Genomic DNA, 23,530 nt, shown 5'->3' on the forward strand with positions numbered 1-23,530 from the left:
CCAGCGGCTCTGTAACATGTATATGCTATAGGCTTGCTATACACCAGCGGCTCTGTAACATGTATATGCTAAAGGCATGCTATACACCAGCGGATCTGTAACATGTATATGCTATAGGCTTGCTATACACCAGTGGCTCTGTAACATGTATAAGCTATAGGCTTGCTATACACCAGCAGCTCTGTAACATGTATAAGCTATAGGCTTGCTATACACCAGCGGCTCTGTAACATGTATAAGCTATAGGCATGCTATACACCAGCGGCTCTGTAACATGTATAAGCTATAGGCATGCTATACACCAGCGGCTCTGTAACATGTATAAGCTAAAAGGCTTGCTATACACCAGCGGCTCTGTAACATGTATAAGCTATAGGCTCACTATACACCAGTGGGTCTGTAACATGTATATGCTATAGGCTTGCTATACACCAGCGGCTCTGTAACATGTATATGCTAAAGGCATGCTATACACCAGCGGATCTGTAACATGTATATGCTATAGGCTTGCTATACACCAGTGGCTCTGTAACATGTATAAGCTATAGGCTTGCTATACACCAGCGGCTCTGTAACATGTATAAGCTAAAAGGCTTGCTATACACCAGCGGCTCTGTAACATGTATAAGCTATAGGCTCGCTATACACCAGCGGGTCTGTAACATGTATATGCTATAGGCTCACTATACACCAGCGGCTCTGTAACATGTATAAGTTATAGGCTTGCTATACACCAGCGGCTCTGTAACATGTATAAGCTATAGGCTCACTATACACCAGCGGATCTGTAACATGTATATGCTATAGGCTTGCTATACACCAGTGGCTCTGTAACATGTATAAGCTATAGGCTTGCTATACACCAGCGGATCTGTAACATGTATATGCTATAGGCTTGCTATACACCAGCGGATCTGTAACATGTATATGCTATAGGCTTGCTATACACCAGCGGCTCTGTAACATGTATAAGCTATAGGCTCGCTATACACCAGCGGGTCTGTAACATGTATATGCTATAGGCTTGCTATACACCAGCGGCTCTGTAACATGTATAAGCTATAGGCTCACTATACACCAGCAGCTCTGTAACATGTATATGCTATAGGCTTGCTATACACCAGTGGCTCTGTAACATGTATAAGCTATAGGCTTGCTATACACCAGCGGCTCTGTAACATGTATAAGCTATAGGCTTGCTATACACCAGCGGCTCTGTAACATGTATAAGCTATAGGATCACTATACACCAGCGGCTCTGTAACATGTATATGCTATAGGCTTGCTATACACCAGCGGCTCTGTAACATGTATATGCTATAGGCTTGCTATACACCAGCGGCTCTGTAACATGTATAAGCTATAGGATCACTATACACCAGCGGCTCTGTAACATGTATATGCTATAGGCTTGCTATACACCAGCGGCTCTGTAACATGTATATGCTATAGGCTTGCTATACACCAGCGGCTCTGTAACATGTATAAGCTATAGGATCACTATACACCAGCGGTTCTGTAACATGTATAAGCTATAGGCTCACTATACACCAGCGGCTCTGTAACATGTATATGCTATAGGCTTGCTATACACCAGCGGCTCTGTAACATGTATATGCTATAGGCTTGCTATACACCAGTGGATCTGTAACATGTATAAGCTATAGGCTCGCTATACACCAGCAGATCTGTAACATGTATAAGCTATAGGCTCACTATACACCAGCGGCTCTGTAACATGTATAAGCTATAGGCTCGCTATACACCAGCGGCTCTGTAACATGTATATGCTATAGGCGTGCTATACACCAGTGGATCTGTAACATGTATAAGCTATAGGCTCGCTATACACCAGCGGATCTGTAACATGTATAAGCTATAGGCTTGCTATACACCAGCGGCTCTGTAACATGTATAAGCTATAGGCTTGCTATACACCAGCGGCTCTGTAACATGTATAAGCTATAGGCTCGCTATACACCAGCGGATCTGTAACATGTATAAGCTATAGGATCACTATACACCAGCGGCTCTGTAACATGTATAAGCTATAGGCTCACTATACACCAGCGGCTCTGTAACATGTATATGCTATAGGCTTGCTATACACCAGCGGCTCTGTAACATGTAAAGCTGTAGGCTTGCTATACACCAGCGGCTCTGTAACATGTATAAGCTATAGGCTCGCTATACACCAGCGGCTCTGTAACATGTATAAGCTATAGGCTTGCTATACACCAGCAGCTCTGTAACATGTATAAGCTATAGGCTCACTATACACCAGCAGTTCTGGATGTGAGCCTGGTTTTCAGGGGTATAAAGAGATAATTTGTATATTCAGTAGCGGTGCATTGTGGGTAACCACAGATGTTCACTTAAAGCTGAATTATCGCAAATACCTTCTGTTTTAAGAAGGCAAACTACGCCACTGGGTGTTGTGCTGAAATGTTCTGACCACCTCTAGACAAGACTTCTATCCATCCATTATATTTCTGTGACAACTGTTGACCTGCCAGTTACTGCAGTGGAAGCTACTGGAAGGAATGTCAGTTGGAGGAGGCCGAGTGAAGAGGGGGATCCCTATCACCAGTACAGCTTTATTCTGTTGCTGTCAGGCCTGGAACCCCCTATGAATCACCGCAGAGCTGTGTGCAGCGATTCCTAGGCGATTGCACTCACAATTCCCGACGCTTAGAATCGCTGTACAGGAAACGGAGTGCACAGCGCTTCCGATTAGGGATACGTGTGTCTTTTTTTAAAATAAACTTTATTATTCTTACCAGGCGTCCTTCTTCCGTCTGTAGCCCCGCCCCCTAAAGGAAGAGGTCATAGGTGCTTCTCTAGGACCAATCAGAGAAGCGTCTGTGAGCTCTTCTGCTAGGGGGCGGGGCTACAGACGGAAATAAGGGCACCCGGTAAGTATAAATATCTTTATTTAAAATTGCTCGCCTCCCAAATCTCTGCAAAATCGTTTTTCAAAATCGTTTTGGCAACTGTTTTTGGGAATCACCAGCGATTGTCGGCGATCCCATAACACTGCCAAAAACGCCCTAGTGGGTCCCAGCCCTGAGAGATGATCGATGAGAGGCAAATAATAATGGCTTGTATTCATATTTCTTGCAAATGGTAAGCAGCTTGCAATCGGTTTCAGCATGGAGTGGATTTGATCACCCTATTTTCAAACTGCATACAATTTGCATTATATTTGCATGCAAGCCAGAATCAGCGCGTCTAAGGACTGTAGGAGTAGCGGACTCAAAATGTCCAGCTCCAGAAAACAGACTGAATTTTGTTTGGAAAGTTTGGAAAGTTTTATAACACAAGAAACTCCAGGCTAGATAGAGATTTGCATTAGGGGCGGAGCTATGTGGGCAGTTGATAAATGATTGGTTCATGTCTGTATGGGCGGGCCCAGTGATCTGACCACTTTTCTGTGCGGTTTCTCTTGCGGTCTCTAGGTGGCGCTTTAAGAGCGGCTCCTGCAGTGTGACATGCGGAGGGGGGATTTTGCAGCGTGTTCTCTATTGTACTCGGGACCCCCAGCAGCATAATGTGACTGAGGAGGAGCAGATCGTTCCAGATACAGAGTGCCAACATCTTCCTCACCCTCAGGAGCAGGAGTCATGTAACCCGCAGCCCTGCCCCCCCAGGTGAGACACAGCCATGCCCCCCCAGGTGAGACACAGCCACGCCCCCCCAGGTGAGACGGCGCCCTTCCCCCCCCAGGTGAGACGCAGCCCTGCCCCCCCAGGTGAGACGCAGCCTTGTCCCCCCAGGTGAGACGCCGCCCTGCCCCCCCAGGTGAGGCGCAGCCTTGTCCCCCCAGGTGAGACGCAGCCCCGCCCCCCCAGGTGAGACACAGCCCCACCCCCCCGGTGAGACGCAACCCTGCCCCCCAGGTGAGACGCAGCCTTGTCCCCCCAGGTGAGACGCAGCCCTGCCCCCCCAGGTGAGACGCAGCCCTGCCCCCCAGGTGAGACGCAGCCCTGCCCCCCCAGGTGAGACGCAGCCCTGTCCCCTCCCAGGTGAGACGCAGCCCTGCCCCCCAGGTGAGACGCAGCCCTGCCCCCCCAGGTGAGACGCAGCCCTGTCCCCTCCCAGGTGAGACGCCGCTCTGCACCCCAGGTGAGACGGAAGCCCTGTCCCCCCAGGTGAGACGCCGCTCTGCCCCCTCCCAGGTGAGTTGCCGCCCTGCCCCCCAGGTGAGACGCCGCCCTGCCCTCCCAGGTGAGACGCAGCCCTGTCCCCAGGTGAGACGCAGCCCTGCCCCCCCCCCAGGTGAGACGCAGCCCTGTCCCCCCAGGTGAGACGCAGCCCTGTCCACCCAGGTGAGACGCTGCCCTGCCCCCTCCCAGGTTAGACGCCACCCTGCCCCCTCCCAGGTGAGATGCCGCCCTGCCCCCAGGTGAGATGCAGCCCCGCCCCTTCCCAGGTGAGATGCAGCCCCGCCCCCCCAAGGTGAGATGCAGCCCTGCCCCCTCCCAGGTGAGACGCAGCCCTGCCCCCCAGGTGAGATACATCCCCGCCCCCCAGGTGAGACGCAGCCCTGCCCCCTCCCAGGTGAGATACAGCCCTGCCCCCTCCCAGGTGAGATACAGCCCTGCCCCCTCCCAGGTGAGATGCAGCCCTGCCCCCCAGGTCAGATACAGCCCCGCCCCCCAGGTGAGACGCAGGGGAACTCAGGGCTGCAGAGCTCTCACCTCTGTAGCTTTTGACAGATACTGTAGAAAGGACTGGTGTACTCTTCAGCATATTATATTAGCTCTGTGTGGGATGATCCTTTTGTAACCTGCCTTCTCTTTTTCCTCCACTAGGTGGCATGTGGTAGAGAGCAGCCCTTGCTCCGCCCCCTGTGGTTTCGGAATGTCCCGGCAGACAGTGGTGTGTGCACAGACAGTGGCTGGGGTGGACACACAGGTGGACCCAGCATTGTGTCCAGCCCATGAGAGGCCGCTGTCTGTCATCCCCTGCTTCCTCACCCAATGCTTCTACAGGTGGGAAGTGGGACCCTGGACACAGGTAACGTGCTAAGCCATCATACAGCCTGCCCAGTGTGCCTCGGCATTGTATGGCCAGTACCAGCCAGGGGAGACCAGTCAGGTAATATAGCAATCCTATAGGGAGAGGGATAAGGAGGCTGTTATTTCTGGCTCCCCACCTCATACAGTTACATAGTTTAGTTTTAAAAAAAGACACCCGTCCAACAAGTTCAACCAAAAAAAAAAAAACCAAACCCCATCCTGAACCTGCACATATTCCAGTTGATCCAGGGGAAGGCGAAAAACCTTACAAGGTCTGGGCCAGTTAGCCTTAAAAGGGAAAAATTTCCTCCTGACTCCAGATGGCCATCAGATAAATCCCTGGATCAACTCTTCCCGGAGTTAACTAAAAACCATAGCCGTGGATACCCCTCAATGCAAGGAAAGCACCCAAGCCCTCTTTAAATGCAGATATAGGCACTGTTCAGACTGTCAACATTTGTAGAACGCGTATAAATTCAAAGAAACGCAAGTTCGAATGCGTTTTCTATTGCAATTTGCACACACACGTGACCCGGGGGCAAAAGTAATTGCGTCAGTTTCTGTGCGTGACGCACAGAACTGCATGCAGCAATGCGGATGAGAAACGTATGCGTCTCATACGCATACATGTGAACGAGGCCATTGGAAAGCATTGATAGTCGTTTTTATGCGTATATTGTACCCGTATGCGTTCCCTCAAAACAGCTAGGAACGCACATAGTCTGAACAGGACCATAGAGTTTGCCATAGCTACTTCCTGAGGTAACTTATTCCAGATTTTAACCACTCTCACTGTGAAGGACCCCTTTCTAAATAGATGGCAAAAACTCTTTTCCTCCATACGCAGATCATGTTCCCTTGTCCGTCGTACAACACTAGGGACAAAAAGCTAATCTGCCAAGCTTCTGTACTGCCCTCTGATGTATTTATACACAGTAATCAGGTCACCTCTCAGTCGCCTTTTTTCCAAGCTAAATAAGCCCAGTTTCTCCAATCTTTCTTGGTAAGCGAGATCTTCCATCACTCTGATTATTTTAGTTGTCTGTCTTTGTACCCGTTCCAGAAGGTCAATGCCCTTTTTATAGTGTGGTGCCCAAACTTTGCTTGACCCTAGAACCCTTGTATTGATTCTCCATTGGCTGGATGCTTGTCCCAGGTGTGACTCTGCTAGCGGACCCCACCAAGGCTCTAGCTATTACAGTTGCTGGCTTATCAGTCACTGCTGTGAAGTAATGGATGTTAGAAGTCTCATCAGATGAAAGAGACCGAGTGAAAAGGGGGATCCTCATCCTCTGCTGTGCTGGAAGTTATAAGGTGTCTGATATTCCTAAGTAGAGATTCAAAGGTTCTGATTCCGCTGCTGTAGCGTGAATGATGATTGGGTAGCGGGATGTGGGAATGTTTCCTGTAGCGGTTCTTTATTCCTTCCATTTCCCCCCCCGGCAGTGTTCAGCCAGCTGTGGAAACGGCATCCAACGGAGGGAAGAGTCTTGCATCAACTCACTGACCCACCAGCGAGTGATCCCCACGTTCTGCGGTCACACCGCCAAACCGATCACCCGCCGCGGCTGTTCAGAGAGAGCCTGCGCTGCGGACACACAGGCGGTACAGCCAAATGCAAAGCATGTGCCGCCCTCCCCAGATCAAGAGACACTCCTCCAGAAATCGCTGGAGACGTCAAGGACGCCGCCCTCCCCAGATGAAGAGACACGCCTCCAGAAATCGCTGGAGACGTCAAGGACGCCGCCCTCCCCAGATGAAGAGACACGCCTCCAGAAATCGCTGGAGACGTCAAGGACGCCTCCCTCCCCAGATGAAGAGACACTCCTCCAGAAATCGCTGGAGACGTCAAGGACGCCGCCCTCCCCAGATCAAGAGACACGTCTCCAGAAATCGCTGGAGACGTCAAGGACGCCGCCCTCCCCAGATCAAGAGACACTCCTCCAGAAATCGCTGGAGACGTCAAGGACGCCGCCCTCCCCAGATCAAGAGACACGCCTCCAGAAATCGCTGGAGACGTCAAGGACGCCGCCCTCCCCAGATCAAGAGACACGTCTCCAGAAATCGCTGGAGACGTCAAGGACGCCGCCCTCCCCAGATGAAGAGACACGCCTCCAGAAATCAGCTGTCACTATTCCAGCACCAGAGAGGCCTGGCGGAGCACAACCACAGGAGGGCGCTACAGGTGAGTCCACTACACGCTACTAGAGGTATGGCAACTCATGTTTTTTCTACAGGAAAAGGAATGACCGTGAGCTGAACCAGATCCTTGCACGGGGATAATTGGATGTGGATGGACGAATATGTTACCGGGAATGTTACGTAATGTTCACATCTGCCCCATACTTTCCCATGGTGCCATGTATTGACCTTTCACCCTTAAAGAGGAACTCCAGTGAAAATAATGTAATAAAAAGTGCTTTATTTTTATAATAATTATGTATAAATGATTTAGTCAGTGTTTGCCCATTGTAAAATCTTTCCTCTCCCCGATTTACATTCTGACATTTATCACATGGTGACATTTTTACTGCTGGCAGGTGATGTCACTGGAAGGAGATTCTGCTTGCTTTTTTGGCAGTTGGAAACAGCTGTGAACAGCTATTTCCCACAATGCAATGAGGTTCATAAACAGGAAACTGCCAGGACCATGGTCCTCAGAGTTTCTTGTGGGAGGGGTTTCACCACAATATCAGCCATACAGCGCCCCCGATGATCCATTTGGGAAAAGGAATAGATTTCTCATGGGAAGGGGGGGGGGGGGGGGGGTATCAGCTACTGATTGGGATGAAGTTCAATTCTTGGTCAGGGATTCTCTTTAAGTCAGGTAGTACACGACAGCCAATCAAGCATTTTTACCACACAGTGCAGTGATAATGCTTAGGACATAACCAAGTTTAGGGGGAAATTACTGGTGCCCAGAATCCCCCCTCAGACCAGGGCCGGCGCAGTGTCTGGGGACAGCCACAAGTTGAGACATCAGAATGTCAAGCTACAGTTGACTTCGGATGCAGCAGCAGTACATGTGTACAGAGCATGGAGCAGCAGCGTGTGTACAGAGCATGGGGCAGCAGTGTGTGTACAGAGCTTGGAGCAGCAGCGTGTGTACAGTGCATGGAGCAGCAGTGTGTGTACAGAACATGGAGCAGCAGTGTGTGTACAGAACATGGAGCAGCAGTGTGTGTACAGAGCATGGAGCAGCAGTGTGTGTACAGAACATGGAGCAGCAGTGTGTGTACAGAACATGGAGCAGCAGTGTGTGTACAGAGCATGGAGCAGCAGTGTGTGTACAGAACATGGAGCAGCAGTGTGTGTACAGAACATGGAGCAGCAGTGTGTGTACAGAGCATGGAGCAGCAGTGTGTGTACAGAGCATGGAGCAGCAGTGTGTGTACAGAGCATAGAGCAGCTCTGCGGAACCTTACAGAGTCAGGTATGAGCACATGGAGCAGCAGTGTGTGTACAGAGCATGGAGCAGCAGTGTGTGTACAGAGCATGGGGCAGCAGCGTGTGTACAGGGCATGGAGCAGCAGCGTGTGTACAGAGCATGGAGCAGCAGCGTGTGTACAGAGCATAGAGCAGCAGCGTGTGTACAGAGCATGGAGCAGCTCTGCGGAACCTTACAGAGTCAGGTATGAGCACATGGAGCAGCAGAGTATGTGCAGAGCATGGAGCAGCAGAGTGTGTACAGAGCATGGAGCAGCAGAGTGTGTACAGAGCATGGAGCAGCAGTGTGTGTACAGAGCATGGAGCAGCAGCATGTGTACAGAGCATAGAGCAGCAGCGTGTGTACAGAGCATGGAGCAGCTCTGCGAAACCTTACAGAGTCAGGTATGAGCACATGGAGCAGCAGAGTATGTGCAGAGCATGGAGCAGCAGAGTGTGTACAGAGCATGGAGCAGCAGAGTGTGTACAGAGCATGGAGCAGCAGAGTGTGTACAGAGCATGGAGCAGCAGCGTGTGTACAGAGCATAGAGCAGCAGCGTGTGTACAGAGCATGGAGCAGCAGAGTGTGTACAGAGCATGGAGCAGCAGTGTGTGTACAGAGCATGGAGCAGCAGTGTGTGTACAGAGCATGGCACAGCAGCATGTGTACAGAGCATGGAGCAGCAGTGTGTGTACAGAGCATGGAGCAGCAGTGTGTGTACAGAGCATAGAGCAGCTCTGCGGAACCTTACAGAGTCAGGTATGAGCACATGGAGCAGCAGTGTATGTGCAGAGCATGGAGCAGCAGAGTGTGTACAGAGCATGGAGCAGCAGAGTGTGTACAGAGCATGGAGCAGCAGTGTGTGTACAGAGCATGGAGCAGCAGCGTGTGTACAGAGCATAGAGCAGCAGAGTGTGTACAGAGCATGGAGCAGCAGTGTGTGTACAGAGCATGGAGCAGCAGTGTGTGTACAGAGCATGGAGCAGCAGCGTGTGTACAGAGCATAGAGCAGCAGCGTGTGTACAGAGCATGGAGCAGCAGTGTGTGTACAGAGCATGGAGGAGCAGTGTGTGTACAGAGCATGGCACAGCAGCATGTGTACAGAGCATGGAGCAGCAGTGTGTGTACAGAGCATAGAGCAGCTCTGCGGAACCTTACAGAGTCAGGTATGAGCACAGCTCTGTGCCCCTGCTCAAAGCAGGATCATCCACCAGGTGACCTAAGCGGGTGCCTGGGGCCTAGTGGGTGTCAAGGAGCCCACCAGTCACCTTATCTGACTTTTCTCCACTTTAGCTCACCAAAGAGACCACAAGTGGGCCCTAAATCTATTACTTTGCTAGGGCCTCATTATACTGTCCTCATTATTATCTGTATTCACTGAATATGCTGCAGAGGCCAGTGGATACAGATAACAATCTCCTACTATACCCGCCTTGGCCACTAGAGGCGCTGTCATTGGTTGCTTGGCTAGTATTATACATTTCGGTCCTGCTGAGCTCTCTCCCGTGCTTTGTGCTCTGATACAGAGGTCTGTGGGCGGCTGTTCCTCAACTCCTCCGGGGTCATCAACACTACGGGTCTACTGGAAAAGGACTGTGTATTCTCCATCGGACGGCCTCTCGGGGAAATCCTCGTCATCAGATTCCTGTCCAGCACCCTCAACTGCTCGGCTGGTCGGTGACTTTCAAACTTACCTTCTACATAGTTTAGTCCTGTTCTGTGCCTTTGTTAATGTTCAATGCTCTCTTTCTAAGCCTTTAAAAGAACATTTACAATTAAAGGGGCACTATGGCGAAACATTTTAAAATTTAAAATGTGTGCAAACATAGACAAATAAGAAGTAAGTTTTTTCCAGAGTAAAATGAGCCATAAATTATTTTTCTCCTATGTTGCTGTCTAGGTTTTGGACTATTTTTCACACTTTGCCAATGCCGGCTTGACCCTCTAGCACTAAAATGGTTAATTAAAACCAATTCACCATAAAGCAATCTTAATGATTGGACTGCCTTGGGGATTTGCTAACCAAATGATATCAACAGTATTTACACAACATTTCTCTTGCATGTAAAATGAGCTCAAACTTTGCATTTCATAGGGTCATAAGCGAATGCCTACTGCAGGGGTCTTTGCTGATCCCCCCCAAAGAAGTGCACTTTTGTGCTGTAAACTTAGGGTGTAGCTATCCCACAGTGCTGTGGGATAGCTACACCCTAAGTTTACAGCACAAATGACCCTATGAAATGCAAAGTTTGAGCTCATTTTACATGCAAGAGAAATGTTGTGTAAATACTGTTGATATCATTTGGTTAGCAAATCCCCAAGGCAGTCCAATCATTAAGATTGCTTTATGGTGAATTGGTTTTAATTAACCATTTTAGTGCTAGAGGGTCAAGCCGGCATTGGCAAAGTGTGAAAAATTGTGAGTTACCCGCACTAACTTTATTCGGTAGTGAGACATAGGTTTTGGACTAGTCCATCTCTTCATGGGAGATTCTCAGGGATTTATTTATTTTCAAAAGCACTTAGTGAATGGCAGCTGCTCTGCACAACTGCCCAAAAACTGTGTAGCGAGCAGGGAAGCTGGCCAGCATCATTGTTTAAATCCTTTTTAGGGAATATCTTTATAAAGAATAAAAGCCTTGCTGAGAATCCCCTATGAAGAGATGGACTAGTCCAAAACCTGTCGCTTATGTCAAATTTCTACTACCTACCGTAAGTGACAGCAACATAGGTTTTTTCCAGAGTAAAATGAGCCATACATTACTTTTCTCCAACTTCTTATTTGTCTGTCTGCACATATTTTAAATTTTGATTTTTTTCGCCATAGTGCCCCTTTAAATATTATCAGCAAAGTTTTGGAAAAGGAAAAGAGTTCAGTTTTTCTTTTCAAACTAAAGAAAAGATTTGCTGTACTAATTCATAGATCTTCATCTCCTCATGAGCTGCCACCAGCTGCCTGGTACCCTGAGCTGCCACGCCCCCCTTCCTGTCACCTTAGAGCCGGATCTTCCAGAAGGTGACTGCCTAGGGCTTGTAGGTGTTTTGGGGGCATGGCAGCAAGCTACCCTACAGCCAGGTCCCTCCATGAGGCCGGTGACTTGAACTACCCCTTATGCAGAACCTCTCCCCAGTGCAAAGAGGCAAGCAGAGCCTGGGGATGTCGATTCTCCTGTCCTACTGGTGTCCCCCCCCCCCCATCCAATCAGAGTGCATGGGGGAGGGGTGGGGAAAGCATGGCGAGGGAGGCAGCGGTACTTTTAAAGGGGGTCACAGTAGCTTAATGTTTATATTAGTGGACACATGGCTACCTAATTCTTGTATTAGAGTGGCACTTGACTACCTAATACCTACCTTCTAAAAGAACTAGGGAATCACGTGCCTCCAGATAACAGCATTATGTAGTCTGATCAATTTTTGTCAAAAAATGAATGGAGCGTGGTGGGTTGTGTGAAAGTCATTACCTAAAACCTAAATTTAAAGTTTACATTCAAAGAAAGTTATTTGTCAGAGGGACACATTAGATAGAATGTATTTCTTCACTGTAATAAATGTAGTGATGTTGATTGATATAAATGAGGAATACATTAGTTAATGTCAGGTACATTTTCTAAGGTGTTTGTTTTCTGCCTTTATACACAGCAGTGATGGCACAGAACACATTTAGAAATGAAAATGTATATATTATTACATCTAATTTATATCTTTATTTAATTGTTCTTGTGATTGTGTCAAAATTGAACTTGCGTGTGTGGTACACTGGTTACAAGAGTTGGTTACCAGGGGCGGCTGATTGTAGTGGTGGACTTACCTCCCTGACGACGACACGGTAGTTAGATATCAAATAAGAACAATCGTTTATTTCTTACTCCAAAAAAAGTGCTGCAATGCATTTCGTGGGTCTGTTGTCTGCTTCCTCAGGCACATACAAAAAGGGAGCGACTATAGCAGAGAAACATACGTACAGTGCAGTCCCTGTACTGTGAACGCACCCTCAGGAACGCACCTTAAAGAGTACCTAAATTATAAATTACAGTTTGCTTTAAACCTAATAAATTGCCAAGATATATGAAATCACACATGATAAAGAGGGATTTTCTCACCCCCAGGGTCCGTATGCCACATATGGTCTTGAAATCCATGCCCCCAGCGTGAAATTGAACCGTAGGCCTTTTTTTCTTTCCAAACCATAGGTGCAAAGGATGCTGGGGGATTGATGACATAAAGCCATCCCTCATGTCCATGTGACCTAATCTAGGCACACAGACTGACATCTGAAATAGGGATTATAGCAGACAGACATAATAAGATAGGCTGCAGCAGTTTTCCTGTCTTTTCTCTGTACTACACACTGTGAAAAGAGAAGTAATTTGATCCAGGCGGGCAGAGAGCAGGGGAGGGAGGGGCAGGGGAGTTACCCAGACTGAAGAGGAGGGCACAATGCTTTCAGCTTCAGGAGGAATAAGGAGGTGCTACTTACAGATATAAAAGTGAGTCTGTTCTATCCACTGTGATGTACCAGATGTAAACTTTATATGTTCATCTAACACAGTGCCTAGACTACATATATGTTTTGCCATTGAGACCTTTTTTTGGCTGGAGGTGGTCTTTAACATTTAGTTTTTCGCTTTAATTTCAGGTGAGCTGGTCATTTTCCACAGCAGATCCATGTGGCGTAAGGCGTGCACGCACCTCTCTGCGGTGAAGGTGAATACACGATCGAACTCAGTGATTGTGACACAGCGGCAGTTTCACCCCGGCAACGGATTTGCATTCAAATACTACAGCCAGCCGACCCCTCAGAAGTATCACCAGGGTACAGTATGGCGATCTGTCTGTGTGTGTGTGTGTGTGTGTGTGTGTGTACTGTGTGTGTGTGTGTGTGTGGTGTGTGTGTGGTGTGTGTGTGTGTGTGTGTGTGTGTGTGTGTGTGTGTGTGTGTGTGTGTGTGTGTGTGTGTGTGTGTGTGTACAGTGGCTTGCAAAAGTATTCGGCCCCCTTGAAGTTTTCCACATTTTGTCACATTACTGCCACAAACATGAATCAATGTTATTGGAATTCCACGCGAATGACCAATACAAAGTGGTGTACATGTGAGAAGTGGATCGAAAATTATACAGCAAATACGGGCTTGTAGTTAGTGATACAGTGTAAACGGACAACAAAACTGAAAAAAAAAATACACCTTTATTTCCAAATAAAACATTGTCACTATACATTGTACTATGGACATCATAACGTAAACCGGGACAAGTGGGCAAATGAAATGTGTGGATTTTAACTATAGAAGCACATTTTATTTTAAAACTATAATGGCTGAAAACTGAGAAATAATGATTTTTTTTCCTTTATTTTCTTATTATTCCTGTTAAAATGCATATAAAATAATTCTTAGCGAAAAGTACCGCCCAAGGAAAGCCTAATTGGTGGCAAAAGAAAAACAAAAAACAAGATATAGATCCTTTTGGTGTGATAAGTAGTGATAAAGTTATTAGATAATGAATGGCGCTGAAATGTGAAAATTGTTTTGGTCCATTAGGAAAAAACACCACCTGTAGTGGTCAAGTAGTTAAATGAAAAATGACTTTTACTTTAAATTCCCCCTACAGATTGCGACGCTCAGCTTTTCGGCATGCAGGGAGACATACAGAACCCCGTGCAGCCGCAGCCCGGGTCAGATGTTCCCGCCTGCCGGATCTTCATCGACGTCCCGCCCAAGTACACCATCGTAGTCCATGCCTTGTATATGGACCTGGAGAAGGCAGCCAACAAGACCCATTCTGATTACATCCTGGTGAGTAGCTGGCCCATCTGTCCCTGGAAATATAACTCTGGAACTCTGCTCCCCCTACCCCCCTTCCCACATACCCCTAGCCTAGCCTGTATATACTCCTAACTGCCCTGCCCCCCAGCCACACCCCCCACACACATACCTCTAACCTCCCCTTCCCACATACCTCTAGCTTAGCCTATACATAAGCCTAACTGCCCTGTCCCCCCCAAACAACCTTACCCCCATCCCCCTTCCCTCATACCCCTTCTCCCCCACATAGTCCTATCTCCCCTGCCCCTCACCCCCGCCATACATCTAACCCCTCTGCCCCCCTTCTCACATACGCCTGCCTAACTCCCCTGTCTTCAAACCACACCCCTAACCCCCCTGACCCCCACCATATCTCTAAACCCCTGACCCCCTCCCACATGCCCCTACCCCCCCCTCACACACACACACCCCCTGCCGCCAGCCACACCTCTAGCCCCCCCCCCTCACACACACACACACACACCCTGCCGCCAGCCACACCTCTAGCCCCCCCCCTCACACACACACACACACACACACACCCTGCCGCCAGCCACACCTCTAGCCCCCCCCCCCTCACACACACACCCTGCCGCCAGCCACACCTCTACCCCCCCCCCCCCCCCTTCAAGACGAGCAGCTCAAAGAAGCAGCCGGCGGGAGATTTGAACGGGGGGCAGCGGTGGAACGAGGAGACGCAGGGAGGAGCAGTTGGGCTCTAAGGGCCCATTCACACTAGGGCGATTAGCGGCCATTTGCCGTTAATCGCCAAAGTGCTAGCGCTAGAGATGGCCCGAACGGTTCACCCGCGAACGGTTCCAGGCGAACTTTCGGTGGTTCGTGTTCGCCACGGAACGCGAACTTTTGCGGAAGTTTGGTTCGTCCCCATAATGCACCATTAGGGTCAACTTTGACTCTCTACATCACAGTCAGCAGGCACATTGTAGCCAATCAGGCTACACTAAGCCCTGGAGACCCCCCCCCCCCCCCCCTTTATGTAAGGCAGGCACCGCCAGCCATTACACTCACTCGTGTGCCTGCAGTAATTAGAGGAGGGAGAGCAGCTGGCAGACTCTCATAGGGAAAGATTAGTTAGGCTCTTGTAGGCTTGTTAGCTTGCTCCTGGCTGATTGTTATTGCTAAAGTAGCACCCCACAACAGCTATTTTGAGAGCTAATGTTCTCCTGATGTGTATTTTTGTGTGTTGCTCACTGACACTGCATTATGCAGCCCTATCTGTTGCAGCTGGACCTTGGTAATTGTTATTACTGTGCCAGCCAGGCCCTGCCTAACTATCTATACTGGGACACCTACCTATGCCTACCTAACTACTGGGGCATCTACTTACCTATACGGGGACACCTACCTATCTACCTGTACTAGGGGACCTACCTATGCCTACCTACCTATACTGGGACTCCTACCTATGCCTAGCTAACTACTGGGACACCTGCCTATGCCTACCTACCTATACTGGGCCTCCTACCTATGCCTAGCTAACTACTGAGACACCTACCTACCTATACTGGGACTCCTACCTATGCCTAGCTAACTACTGGGACACCTACCTATGCCTACCTACCTATACTGGGACTCCTACCTATGCCTAGCTAACTACTGAGACACCTACCTATGCCTACCTACCTATACTGGGACACCTACCTATGCCTACCTAACTACTGGGGCACCTACCTACCTATACTGGGACACCTACCTATGCCTAGCTAACTACTGGGACACCTGCCTATGCCTACCTACCTATACTGGGTCTCCTACCTATGCCTAGCTAACTACTGAGACACCTACCTACCTATACTGGGACTCCTACCTATGCCTAGCTAACTACTGGGACACCTACCTATGCCTACCTACCTATACTAGGGCACCTACATATGCCTACCTACCTATACTGGGACACCTACCTATGCCTACATAACTACTGGGGCACCTACTTGCCTATACGGGGACACCTACCTACCTACCTATACTAGGGGACCTACCTATGCCTACCTACCTATACTGGGTCTCCTACCTATGCCTAGCTAACTACTGAGACACCTACCTACCTATACTGGATCTCCTACCTATGCCTACCTAACTACTGGGACACCTACCTATGCCTACCTACCTATACTGGGACACCTACCTATGCCTACCTAACTACTGGGGCACCTACCTACCTATACGGGGACACCTACCTATGCCTACCTACCTATACTAGGGCACCTACATATGCCTACCTACCTATACTGGGACACCTACCTATGCCTACATAACTACTGGGGCACCTACTTGCCTATACGGGGACACCTACCTACCTACCTATACTAGGGGACCTACCTATGCCTACCTACCTATACTGGGACACCTACCTATGCCTACCTACCTATACTGGGTCTCCTACCTATGCCTAGCTAACTACTGAGGCACCTACCTATGCCTACCTACCTATACTGGGACTACTACCTATGCCTATCTACTCATACTGGGACTCCTACCTGTGCCTAGATAACTACTGGGGCACCTACCTATGCCTACCTACCTATATTGGGACTCCTACCTATGCCTAGCTAACTACTGGGGCACCTACCTATGCCTAGCTAACTATACTGGGACAACTACCTATGCCTACCTACCTATACTGGGTCTCCTACCTATGCCTAGCTAACTACTGAGGCACCTACCTATGCCTACCTTCCTATACTAGGACTCCTACCTATGCCTAGCTAACTACTGGGACACCTACCTATGCCTACCTACCTATACTGGGACTCCTACCTATGCCTACCTACCTATACTGGGACACCTACCTATGCCTACCTACCTATACTGGGGCACCTACAGTACCTATGCCTACCTACATACAAGAAGATAATAAGGTTGTTGCTTCATTGTGGACAGACCAAATTTGATCAGCTGGACAGTCATTGTTGTTCTATCATTTAGCTACCACAGCCCGGCGACCATATGGGCTGGAAAACTGCCACGGCCTGCACTCTGGCCGTCACTACGCAAACAGCTGTTGGCGGTGCGTTACACAGTGAGTTTGGTGTGTCAGTGTGAAGCAGTACTCTAATTACACTCCCTGATTGATGTATACACATGCAAGATGTTTTAAAGCACGTTAGGCCTGCAATTTAGCATTCAATGTGATTTCTGCCCTTAAAACGCTGCTTTGCGTCACATCCAGATTTTTCACCGGGACTTTGGGCATCTATCCCACTCCTCCATGCCCCCCTCCAGGTGTTAGACCCCTTGATACATCTTTTCCATCACTTTTGTAGCCAGCATAAGTGTTTCTAGTTTTCAAAGTTCGCATCCCCATTGAAGTCTATTGCGGTTCGCGAAAGTTCGTGCGAACCAAACCTTTTGCGGAAGTTCGCGAACCTAAAATCAGAGGTTCGGGCCATCTCTAGTAAAGAGCTGAAAATGGTCATTTGTTGAATTTTTATATTCAACAACATATTTACTGAAATCAAATGCTATTTCAATTAAAAACATCTTAACAGGTCAAGTTACATATTAACATAAGACCCTTTATTATTTGACAGCAGCTTCACAATTCTTGCATCCATTGAACTCCACCTCTCCATCCATCTGGACCATCCAGGGTTGCACGGCACTCGTCAGTAAACCTCTCGCCTGTCAGTCAGCGCCGCTCCCCCGCCTCCTCCGTATCGGCGCTACCCGCCCGTGTCACTTCCCTCCAATCAGCGGGTAGCGCCGATACGGAGGAGGCGGGGGAGCGGCGCTAACAGACAGGCGAGAGGTAAACATTGTGCTGGCGACGTGCTCTGTGTCGCTAGCACTGCGGGGGGGATAGCGGCACGCAGGGGGGTCCTGGAGGCACACCATGGGGCAACAGTGGCTGGTGTTAGTGTGCACAACCAGCCTCTGTGCCCCTCTAGCATAAGTAAATCCCACCTCGGGTTCTCTTTAAGAAGGCAAACACCTTTAAGACCCTCAATAAGTCTATTGTGAAGTGCTTTGTATAGATTCTGTCCTGCAGATGTCAGACCCCCGGACCCTGGCTTCTGTCCAATCACTGATCCCATCTGTCTGTGTGTTTCCTCCTCTGCAGATTCGAGATATGAGGAATATGAAGTCCACAGCATTCCACGGAAATAACTTATTCTACTGGGAGTCGGAGGGGAGCTGGGCGGAGGTGGAGTTCAATGGCGACTTCTCACAAGACCGCGTCAGTTTCCGGGCGCAGTACTTCGCGAAGACCAAAGGGAGGCTGATTCCGAGCGCAGACCGGCTGGGGTGACCCCCCCCCCATCGTCCCCCCCCCCCCCCCTCCGGTCATCGTCCCTCCAGGTCATCGCCCCTCCGGGTCATCGTCCCCCGGGTCATCATCCCCGGGTCATCGTCCCTCCAGGTCATCTTCCTTCCGTGTCATCGTTCCCCCAGGTCATGGTCCCTCCGGGTCATTGTCCCCCCAGGTCATCGTACCCCCCCAGGTCATCGTACCCCCCAGGTCATCGTCCCTCCAGGTCATCGTCCCCCCCAGGTCATCGCCCCCCCTAGGTCATTGTCTCTCCAGGTCATCGTACCCCCAGGTCATCGTCCCTCCAGGTAATCGTCCCCCCCAGGTCATCGTCCCTCCAGGTCATTGTCCCTCCAGGTCATCGTACCCCCCAGGTCATCGTCTCTCCGGGTCATTGTCCCCCCCAGGTCATTGTACCCCCCAGGTCATTGTACCCCCCAGGTCATCGTACCCCCCAGGTCATCGTCCCTCCAGGTCATCGTCCCCCCCCCCCCAGGTCATCGCCCCCCCTAGGTCATAGTCTCTCCAGGTCATCGTACCCCCAGGTCATCGTCCCTCCAGGTAATCGTCCCCCCCCAGGTCATCGCCCCTCCAGGTCATTGTCCCTCCAGGTCATCGTACCCCCCAGGTCATCGTCTCTCCAGGTCATCGTACCCCCAGGTCATCGTCCCTCCAGGTAATCGTCCCCCCCGGATCATCGCCCCCCCGGTCATTGTCCCCCCAGGTCATGGTTTCTCCGGGTCATCATCCCCCAGGTCATCGTCCCCCCGGATCATCGCCCCCCCAGTCATTGTCCCCCAGGTCATTGTCCCCCAGGTCATGGTCCCCCCAGGTCATGGTTTCTCCGGGTCATCGTCCCCCCAGGTCATCGTCCCCCCTGGTCCCCCCCAGGTCGTCCCCCCCCGGGTCATCGTCCCTCCGGGTGATCGTCCCCCCAGGTCATCGCCCCCCCATCATCCCCCCGGGTCATCCTCCTCCCAGGTCATCGTCCCCCCTAGGTCATCGTCCCCTCCAGACACAAACCTCACCCGATCTGAACTGTTCCTATCTCTATAGAGTTCCCCGATCAGCTGATGAAACATTCGAGCTGTTAGATGCTGTATTCACATCTGTGGCTGGACACAAGCCTCCCGGGCAGGAGGGTCGGAGAGCTGAACTCATCGGAAATTATCAGACTAAAGCAGACACTTTTCTAATCAGTTTTGAAGACAATGGGGGGTAAGCGAGAGTTCTTTATAACTGTCTGTGTCACTGGTTTGGAGAATTCCTGGGCACAGACAGGAAACAGGAAGTTAGCAGGAATCGCACCTCTGACATGTGTCTTTGGAACAAGCATCCAGTTTTGAGATGAATCGCCAGCGCTGGGGTTGTTGTTTTCAGCACCACTGCAGTAGAGAACTGTGTAATGTTCTGCAAGCATGCGACAGGTGCTTACGTTGATGAAAAGACCTGAATAACTGTTATTAAATTCTTCTATTTCCTCTTATAAGATTTCTGATAAATCAAATATTTAACATATAAACTTACATTAAACAGATCTTTTTTTTTTTATGTAAACAATAGTACCGCTCTTTGCATTAAGGGGAACAGAGTGTGTGTGTGTGTGAGTGAGGGGGGGGAGGGGTGTGACAAAGGGGTTGTTCCCTAGGGTATCAAAATGTCCAGAAAAGGTTCACAAGGCTTGTGTGCCTGTTTCCAAAACTCCTTCTGATCAGCTCACTGAGATGAATCCCTCCTTCCCCGCTCCATCTGTTACTTCAAATATTTGGTGACTCCATGTAAGCACAGGGGGGTGGATCAGCTCAGGCTCCTCCCTCCGCACAAGGTGGGTATGTAAACAGAAACACATAGAAAGAGGAGGGGTGTCTGACCTGTTCTTGCAGCAGTTGTGCAAGCTGAATTCTAGCATAGATGTCTGCCGGACTTTCAAATGACAGGATGTTACATAGTTACATAGTTATTTTGGTTGAAAAAAGACATACGTCCATCGAGTTCAACCAGTACAAAGTACAACTCCAGCCCGTCCCCCACATACCCCTGTTGATCCAGAGGAAGGCGAAAAAAACCCCACAAGGCATGGTCCAATTAGCCCCTAAAGGGAAAAATTCCTTCCTGACTCCAGATGGCAATCAGATAAAATCCCTGGATCAACATCATTAGGCATTACCTAGTAATTGTAGCCATGGATGTCTTTCAACGCAAGGAAAGCATCTAAGCCCCCTTTAAATGCAGGTATAGAGTTTGCCATAACGACTTCCTGTGGCAATGCATTCCACATCTTAATCACTCTTACTGTAAAGAACCCTTTCCTAAATAAATGGCTAAAACGTTTTTCCTCCATGTGCAGATCATATCCTCTAGTCCTTTGAGAAGGCCTAGGGACAAAAAGTTCATCCGCCAAGCTATTATATTGCCCTCTGATGTATTTATACATGTTAATTAGATCCCCTCTAAGGCGTCTTTTCTCTAGACTAAATAAACCCAGTTTATCTAACCTTTCTTGGTAAGCGAGACCTTCCATCCCACGTATCAATTTTGTAGCTCGTCTCTGCACCTGCTCTAAAACTGCAATATCTTTCCTGTAATGTGGTGCCCAGAACTGAATTCCATATTCCAGATGTGGCCTTACTAGAGAGTTAAACAGAGGCAATATTATGCTAGCATCTCGAGTTTTTTTTTCCCTTTTAATGCATCCCAAAATTTTGTTAGCTTTAGCTGCAGCGGCTTGGCATTGAGTACGATTATTTAACTTGTTGTCGATGAGTAGTCCTTCTCCAAGTTTGATGTCCCCAACTGTATCCCATTTATTTTGTATGGTGCTAGACCATTAGTACATCCAAAATGCATGACCTTACATTTGTCAACATTGAATTTCATCTGCCATGTATGTGCCCATATAGCCATCCTATCCAGATCCTGTTGCAATATGACACTATCTTCCTGAGAGTTGATGATTCTGCACAATTTTGTATCATCTGCAAAAATAGCAACATTGCTCACTACTGCATCTACTAGGTCATTAATAAATAAATTGAAGAGCACTGGACCCAGTACAGACCCCTGTGGGACCCCACTGCTAACAGTCTCCCATTTTGAGTACGATCCATTGACCACAACTCTTTGTTTTCTGATGTAAGTGGAACGGTGACATGTAATGATGATGTGACATTGGACAGCCGCCGGGTGTCATTAAGACTGGAGGGTATATTCACTCATCAGTGCTGACTGAGCTTATTCATCATTCTGTGACCATGTGTATATATATATATATATATATATATATATATATATATATATATATATATATATATATTCCTTGTAATATCAGCCTAAAGCACACCTGAAGTGAGAGGGATGTGGAGGCTGCCATATTTATTTCCTGTTAAACAATACCAGTTGCCTGGCTGTCCTGCTGATCTCTTTGGCTGCAGTAGTGTCTGAATCACAACCCTGAAACAAGCATGCAGTCACACTTCAGTCACCTGATCTGCATGCTTGTTCAGGGGCTATGCCAGGAGTATTAGGGTCTATTTCCACCACTGCGTAGTCCACGGTGTTTCCCCGCAGGCGTTTAGAACGGGGAAACTTTGCCTATTCTTCTAACAGGCTTTCTGTCTGAATCACATGTCAGCATTCAGAAGTTTAGCGCAGCTGCGTCTGAATCCCTATAGCAGTGCCTAGCATGGTTACCGGGATTCAGATGTGTACTCGCATCACTACAAGTGCCGGTGTGCGTCCTGCAAGCTAGACGCCGGCCCGGCATAATGGAAACCGGTTCTTAGAGGCAGAGGATCAGCAGAGCAGCCAGGCAATCTGTATTGTTTGAAACTAAACAAATATGGCAGCCTCCATATCCCTCTCACTTCAGGGGTTCTTTAAGGGCCGGCGTACATCTTGCGGGACGCACACCGGCAGAGATGCGAGTACGTATTGGAATCCCTGTAGCTGTGCCATGCCTGGCTATGGGGATTCTGGTGTTGCCGCGGTACACTGCAGAATGCCGGCATGCGATTCAGACAGAGAGCCTATTGGTGGATTAGGCAGCGTTTCCCAGCTCAGATCACTTGCGGGAAAACGTGGCAGAAACCTCAGCAGTGGAAATATGCCCGAGATTACCTAATTATGATTACGCAAAATGATTATGATTATGGCTGTAATAGAAATTTCCACGAAATTACGCGAAATTTCGTGTTTATGGGGAATGTAATCGTTTACGTAGCACAAACAAATCAGAATTTTGTGTTAAACACGAAAATGTGTCCGTTCTGGAAATTGTGTTCCGGTCCAGAGCCTCCTGGTACATTTAAAGCGACAGCACTTGCAGGTACCTTTATCAGATATTGCAAGGCCCAAAACCAAGCGTCTCAGCATGACCACCAAGTGCACCTTGACAAAGAGCACCTGTCTTAGAAGTGGCTGCAGGTATAGCCTCCTGATGCATTTAAAGTGACAGCAAGTGCAGGGACCTTTGCGTGATCAGATATTGCAAGGCCCAAAACCAAGTGTCCCAATATGACAGCTAAGTGCACCATGGCAAAGAGCACCTGTCTTAGAAGTGGCTGCAGATAGAGCCTCCTGATACATTTAAAGCAACAGCATGTGCAGGGGCCTTTGCATTATCAGTAATTGCAATCAATGAGTGACTTTCCTGAGTTTAGTCATCACCTAAATGTGCATAATTACTATTAGAAATGAAATTACGTCCACTTTCGTAACTAAAATAACTTTGTTTCTATAGAAAACATGAAATTACGAAATTTCGCGTTGAACACGAATTTGTGCCAAAATGCAAAATTACAAAACCAAAATTTTGCTTACAGAATTTAGAATTACGTTTTGTATGGCAATTATGAACTTACTTTCTGTCGTAGCGGAAAAATTTGCATCCGTAATTAAGGAAACACGAAATTTCACAGTATTAAGTCCACAAGCTCAATGAAGTCTCGTTATATGTTACATTGTAGTTTTTATTAAGGGGGCCAATAACGACAGCCTCAGCTGATAATCAGTTA

The 23,530-nt window shown here is 48.7% G+C and overlaps 1 protein-coding gene across 4 annotated transcripts in view; it reads left to right on the top strand.

Moving 5' to 3' along the window:
- The window catches only part of ADAMTS13 (ADAM metallopeptidase with thrombospondin type 1 motif 13), a 115,139-nt gene extending 95,084 nt beyond the window's left edge, over positions 1 to 20,055 (top strand). For 2 of the 4 annotated variants that reach the window (XM_068249215.1, XM_068249216.1), the window contains exons 24-30: positions 3,459 to 3,650; positions 4,815 to 5,019; positions 6,468 to 7,206; positions 9,975 to 10,121; positions 13,085 to 13,261; positions 14,055 to 14,239; positions 18,330 to 20,055. In XM_068249215.1, coding sequence (XP_068105316.1) covers positions 3,459 to 3,650; positions 4,815 to 5,019; positions 6,468 to 7,206; positions 9,975 to 10,121; positions 13,085 to 13,261; positions 14,055 to 14,239; positions 18,330 to 18,518 — 1,834 coding nt within the window. In that variant the 3' untranslated portion in view covers positions 18,519 to 20,055. The remainder of the gene's footprint in view (positions 1 to 3,458; positions 3,651 to 4,814; positions 5,020 to 6,467; positions 7,207 to 9,974; positions 10,122 to 13,084; positions 13,262 to 14,054; positions 14,240 to 18,329) is intronic. The other 2 variants (XR_011023252.1, XR_011023251.1) reach the window with 2 other exon arrangements.
- The last annotated feature ends 3,475 nt before the right edge of the window (positions 20,056 to 23,530 follow it).

The sequence above is a fragment of the Hyperolius riggenbachi genome, chromosome 8 (genome assembly GCF_040937935.1).
Source record: "Hyperolius riggenbachi isolate aHypRig1 chromosome 8, aHypRig1.pri, whole genome shotgun sequence".
NCBI lineage: Eukaryota > Metazoa > Chordata > Amphibia > Anura > Hyperoliidae > Hyperolius > Hyperolius riggenbachi.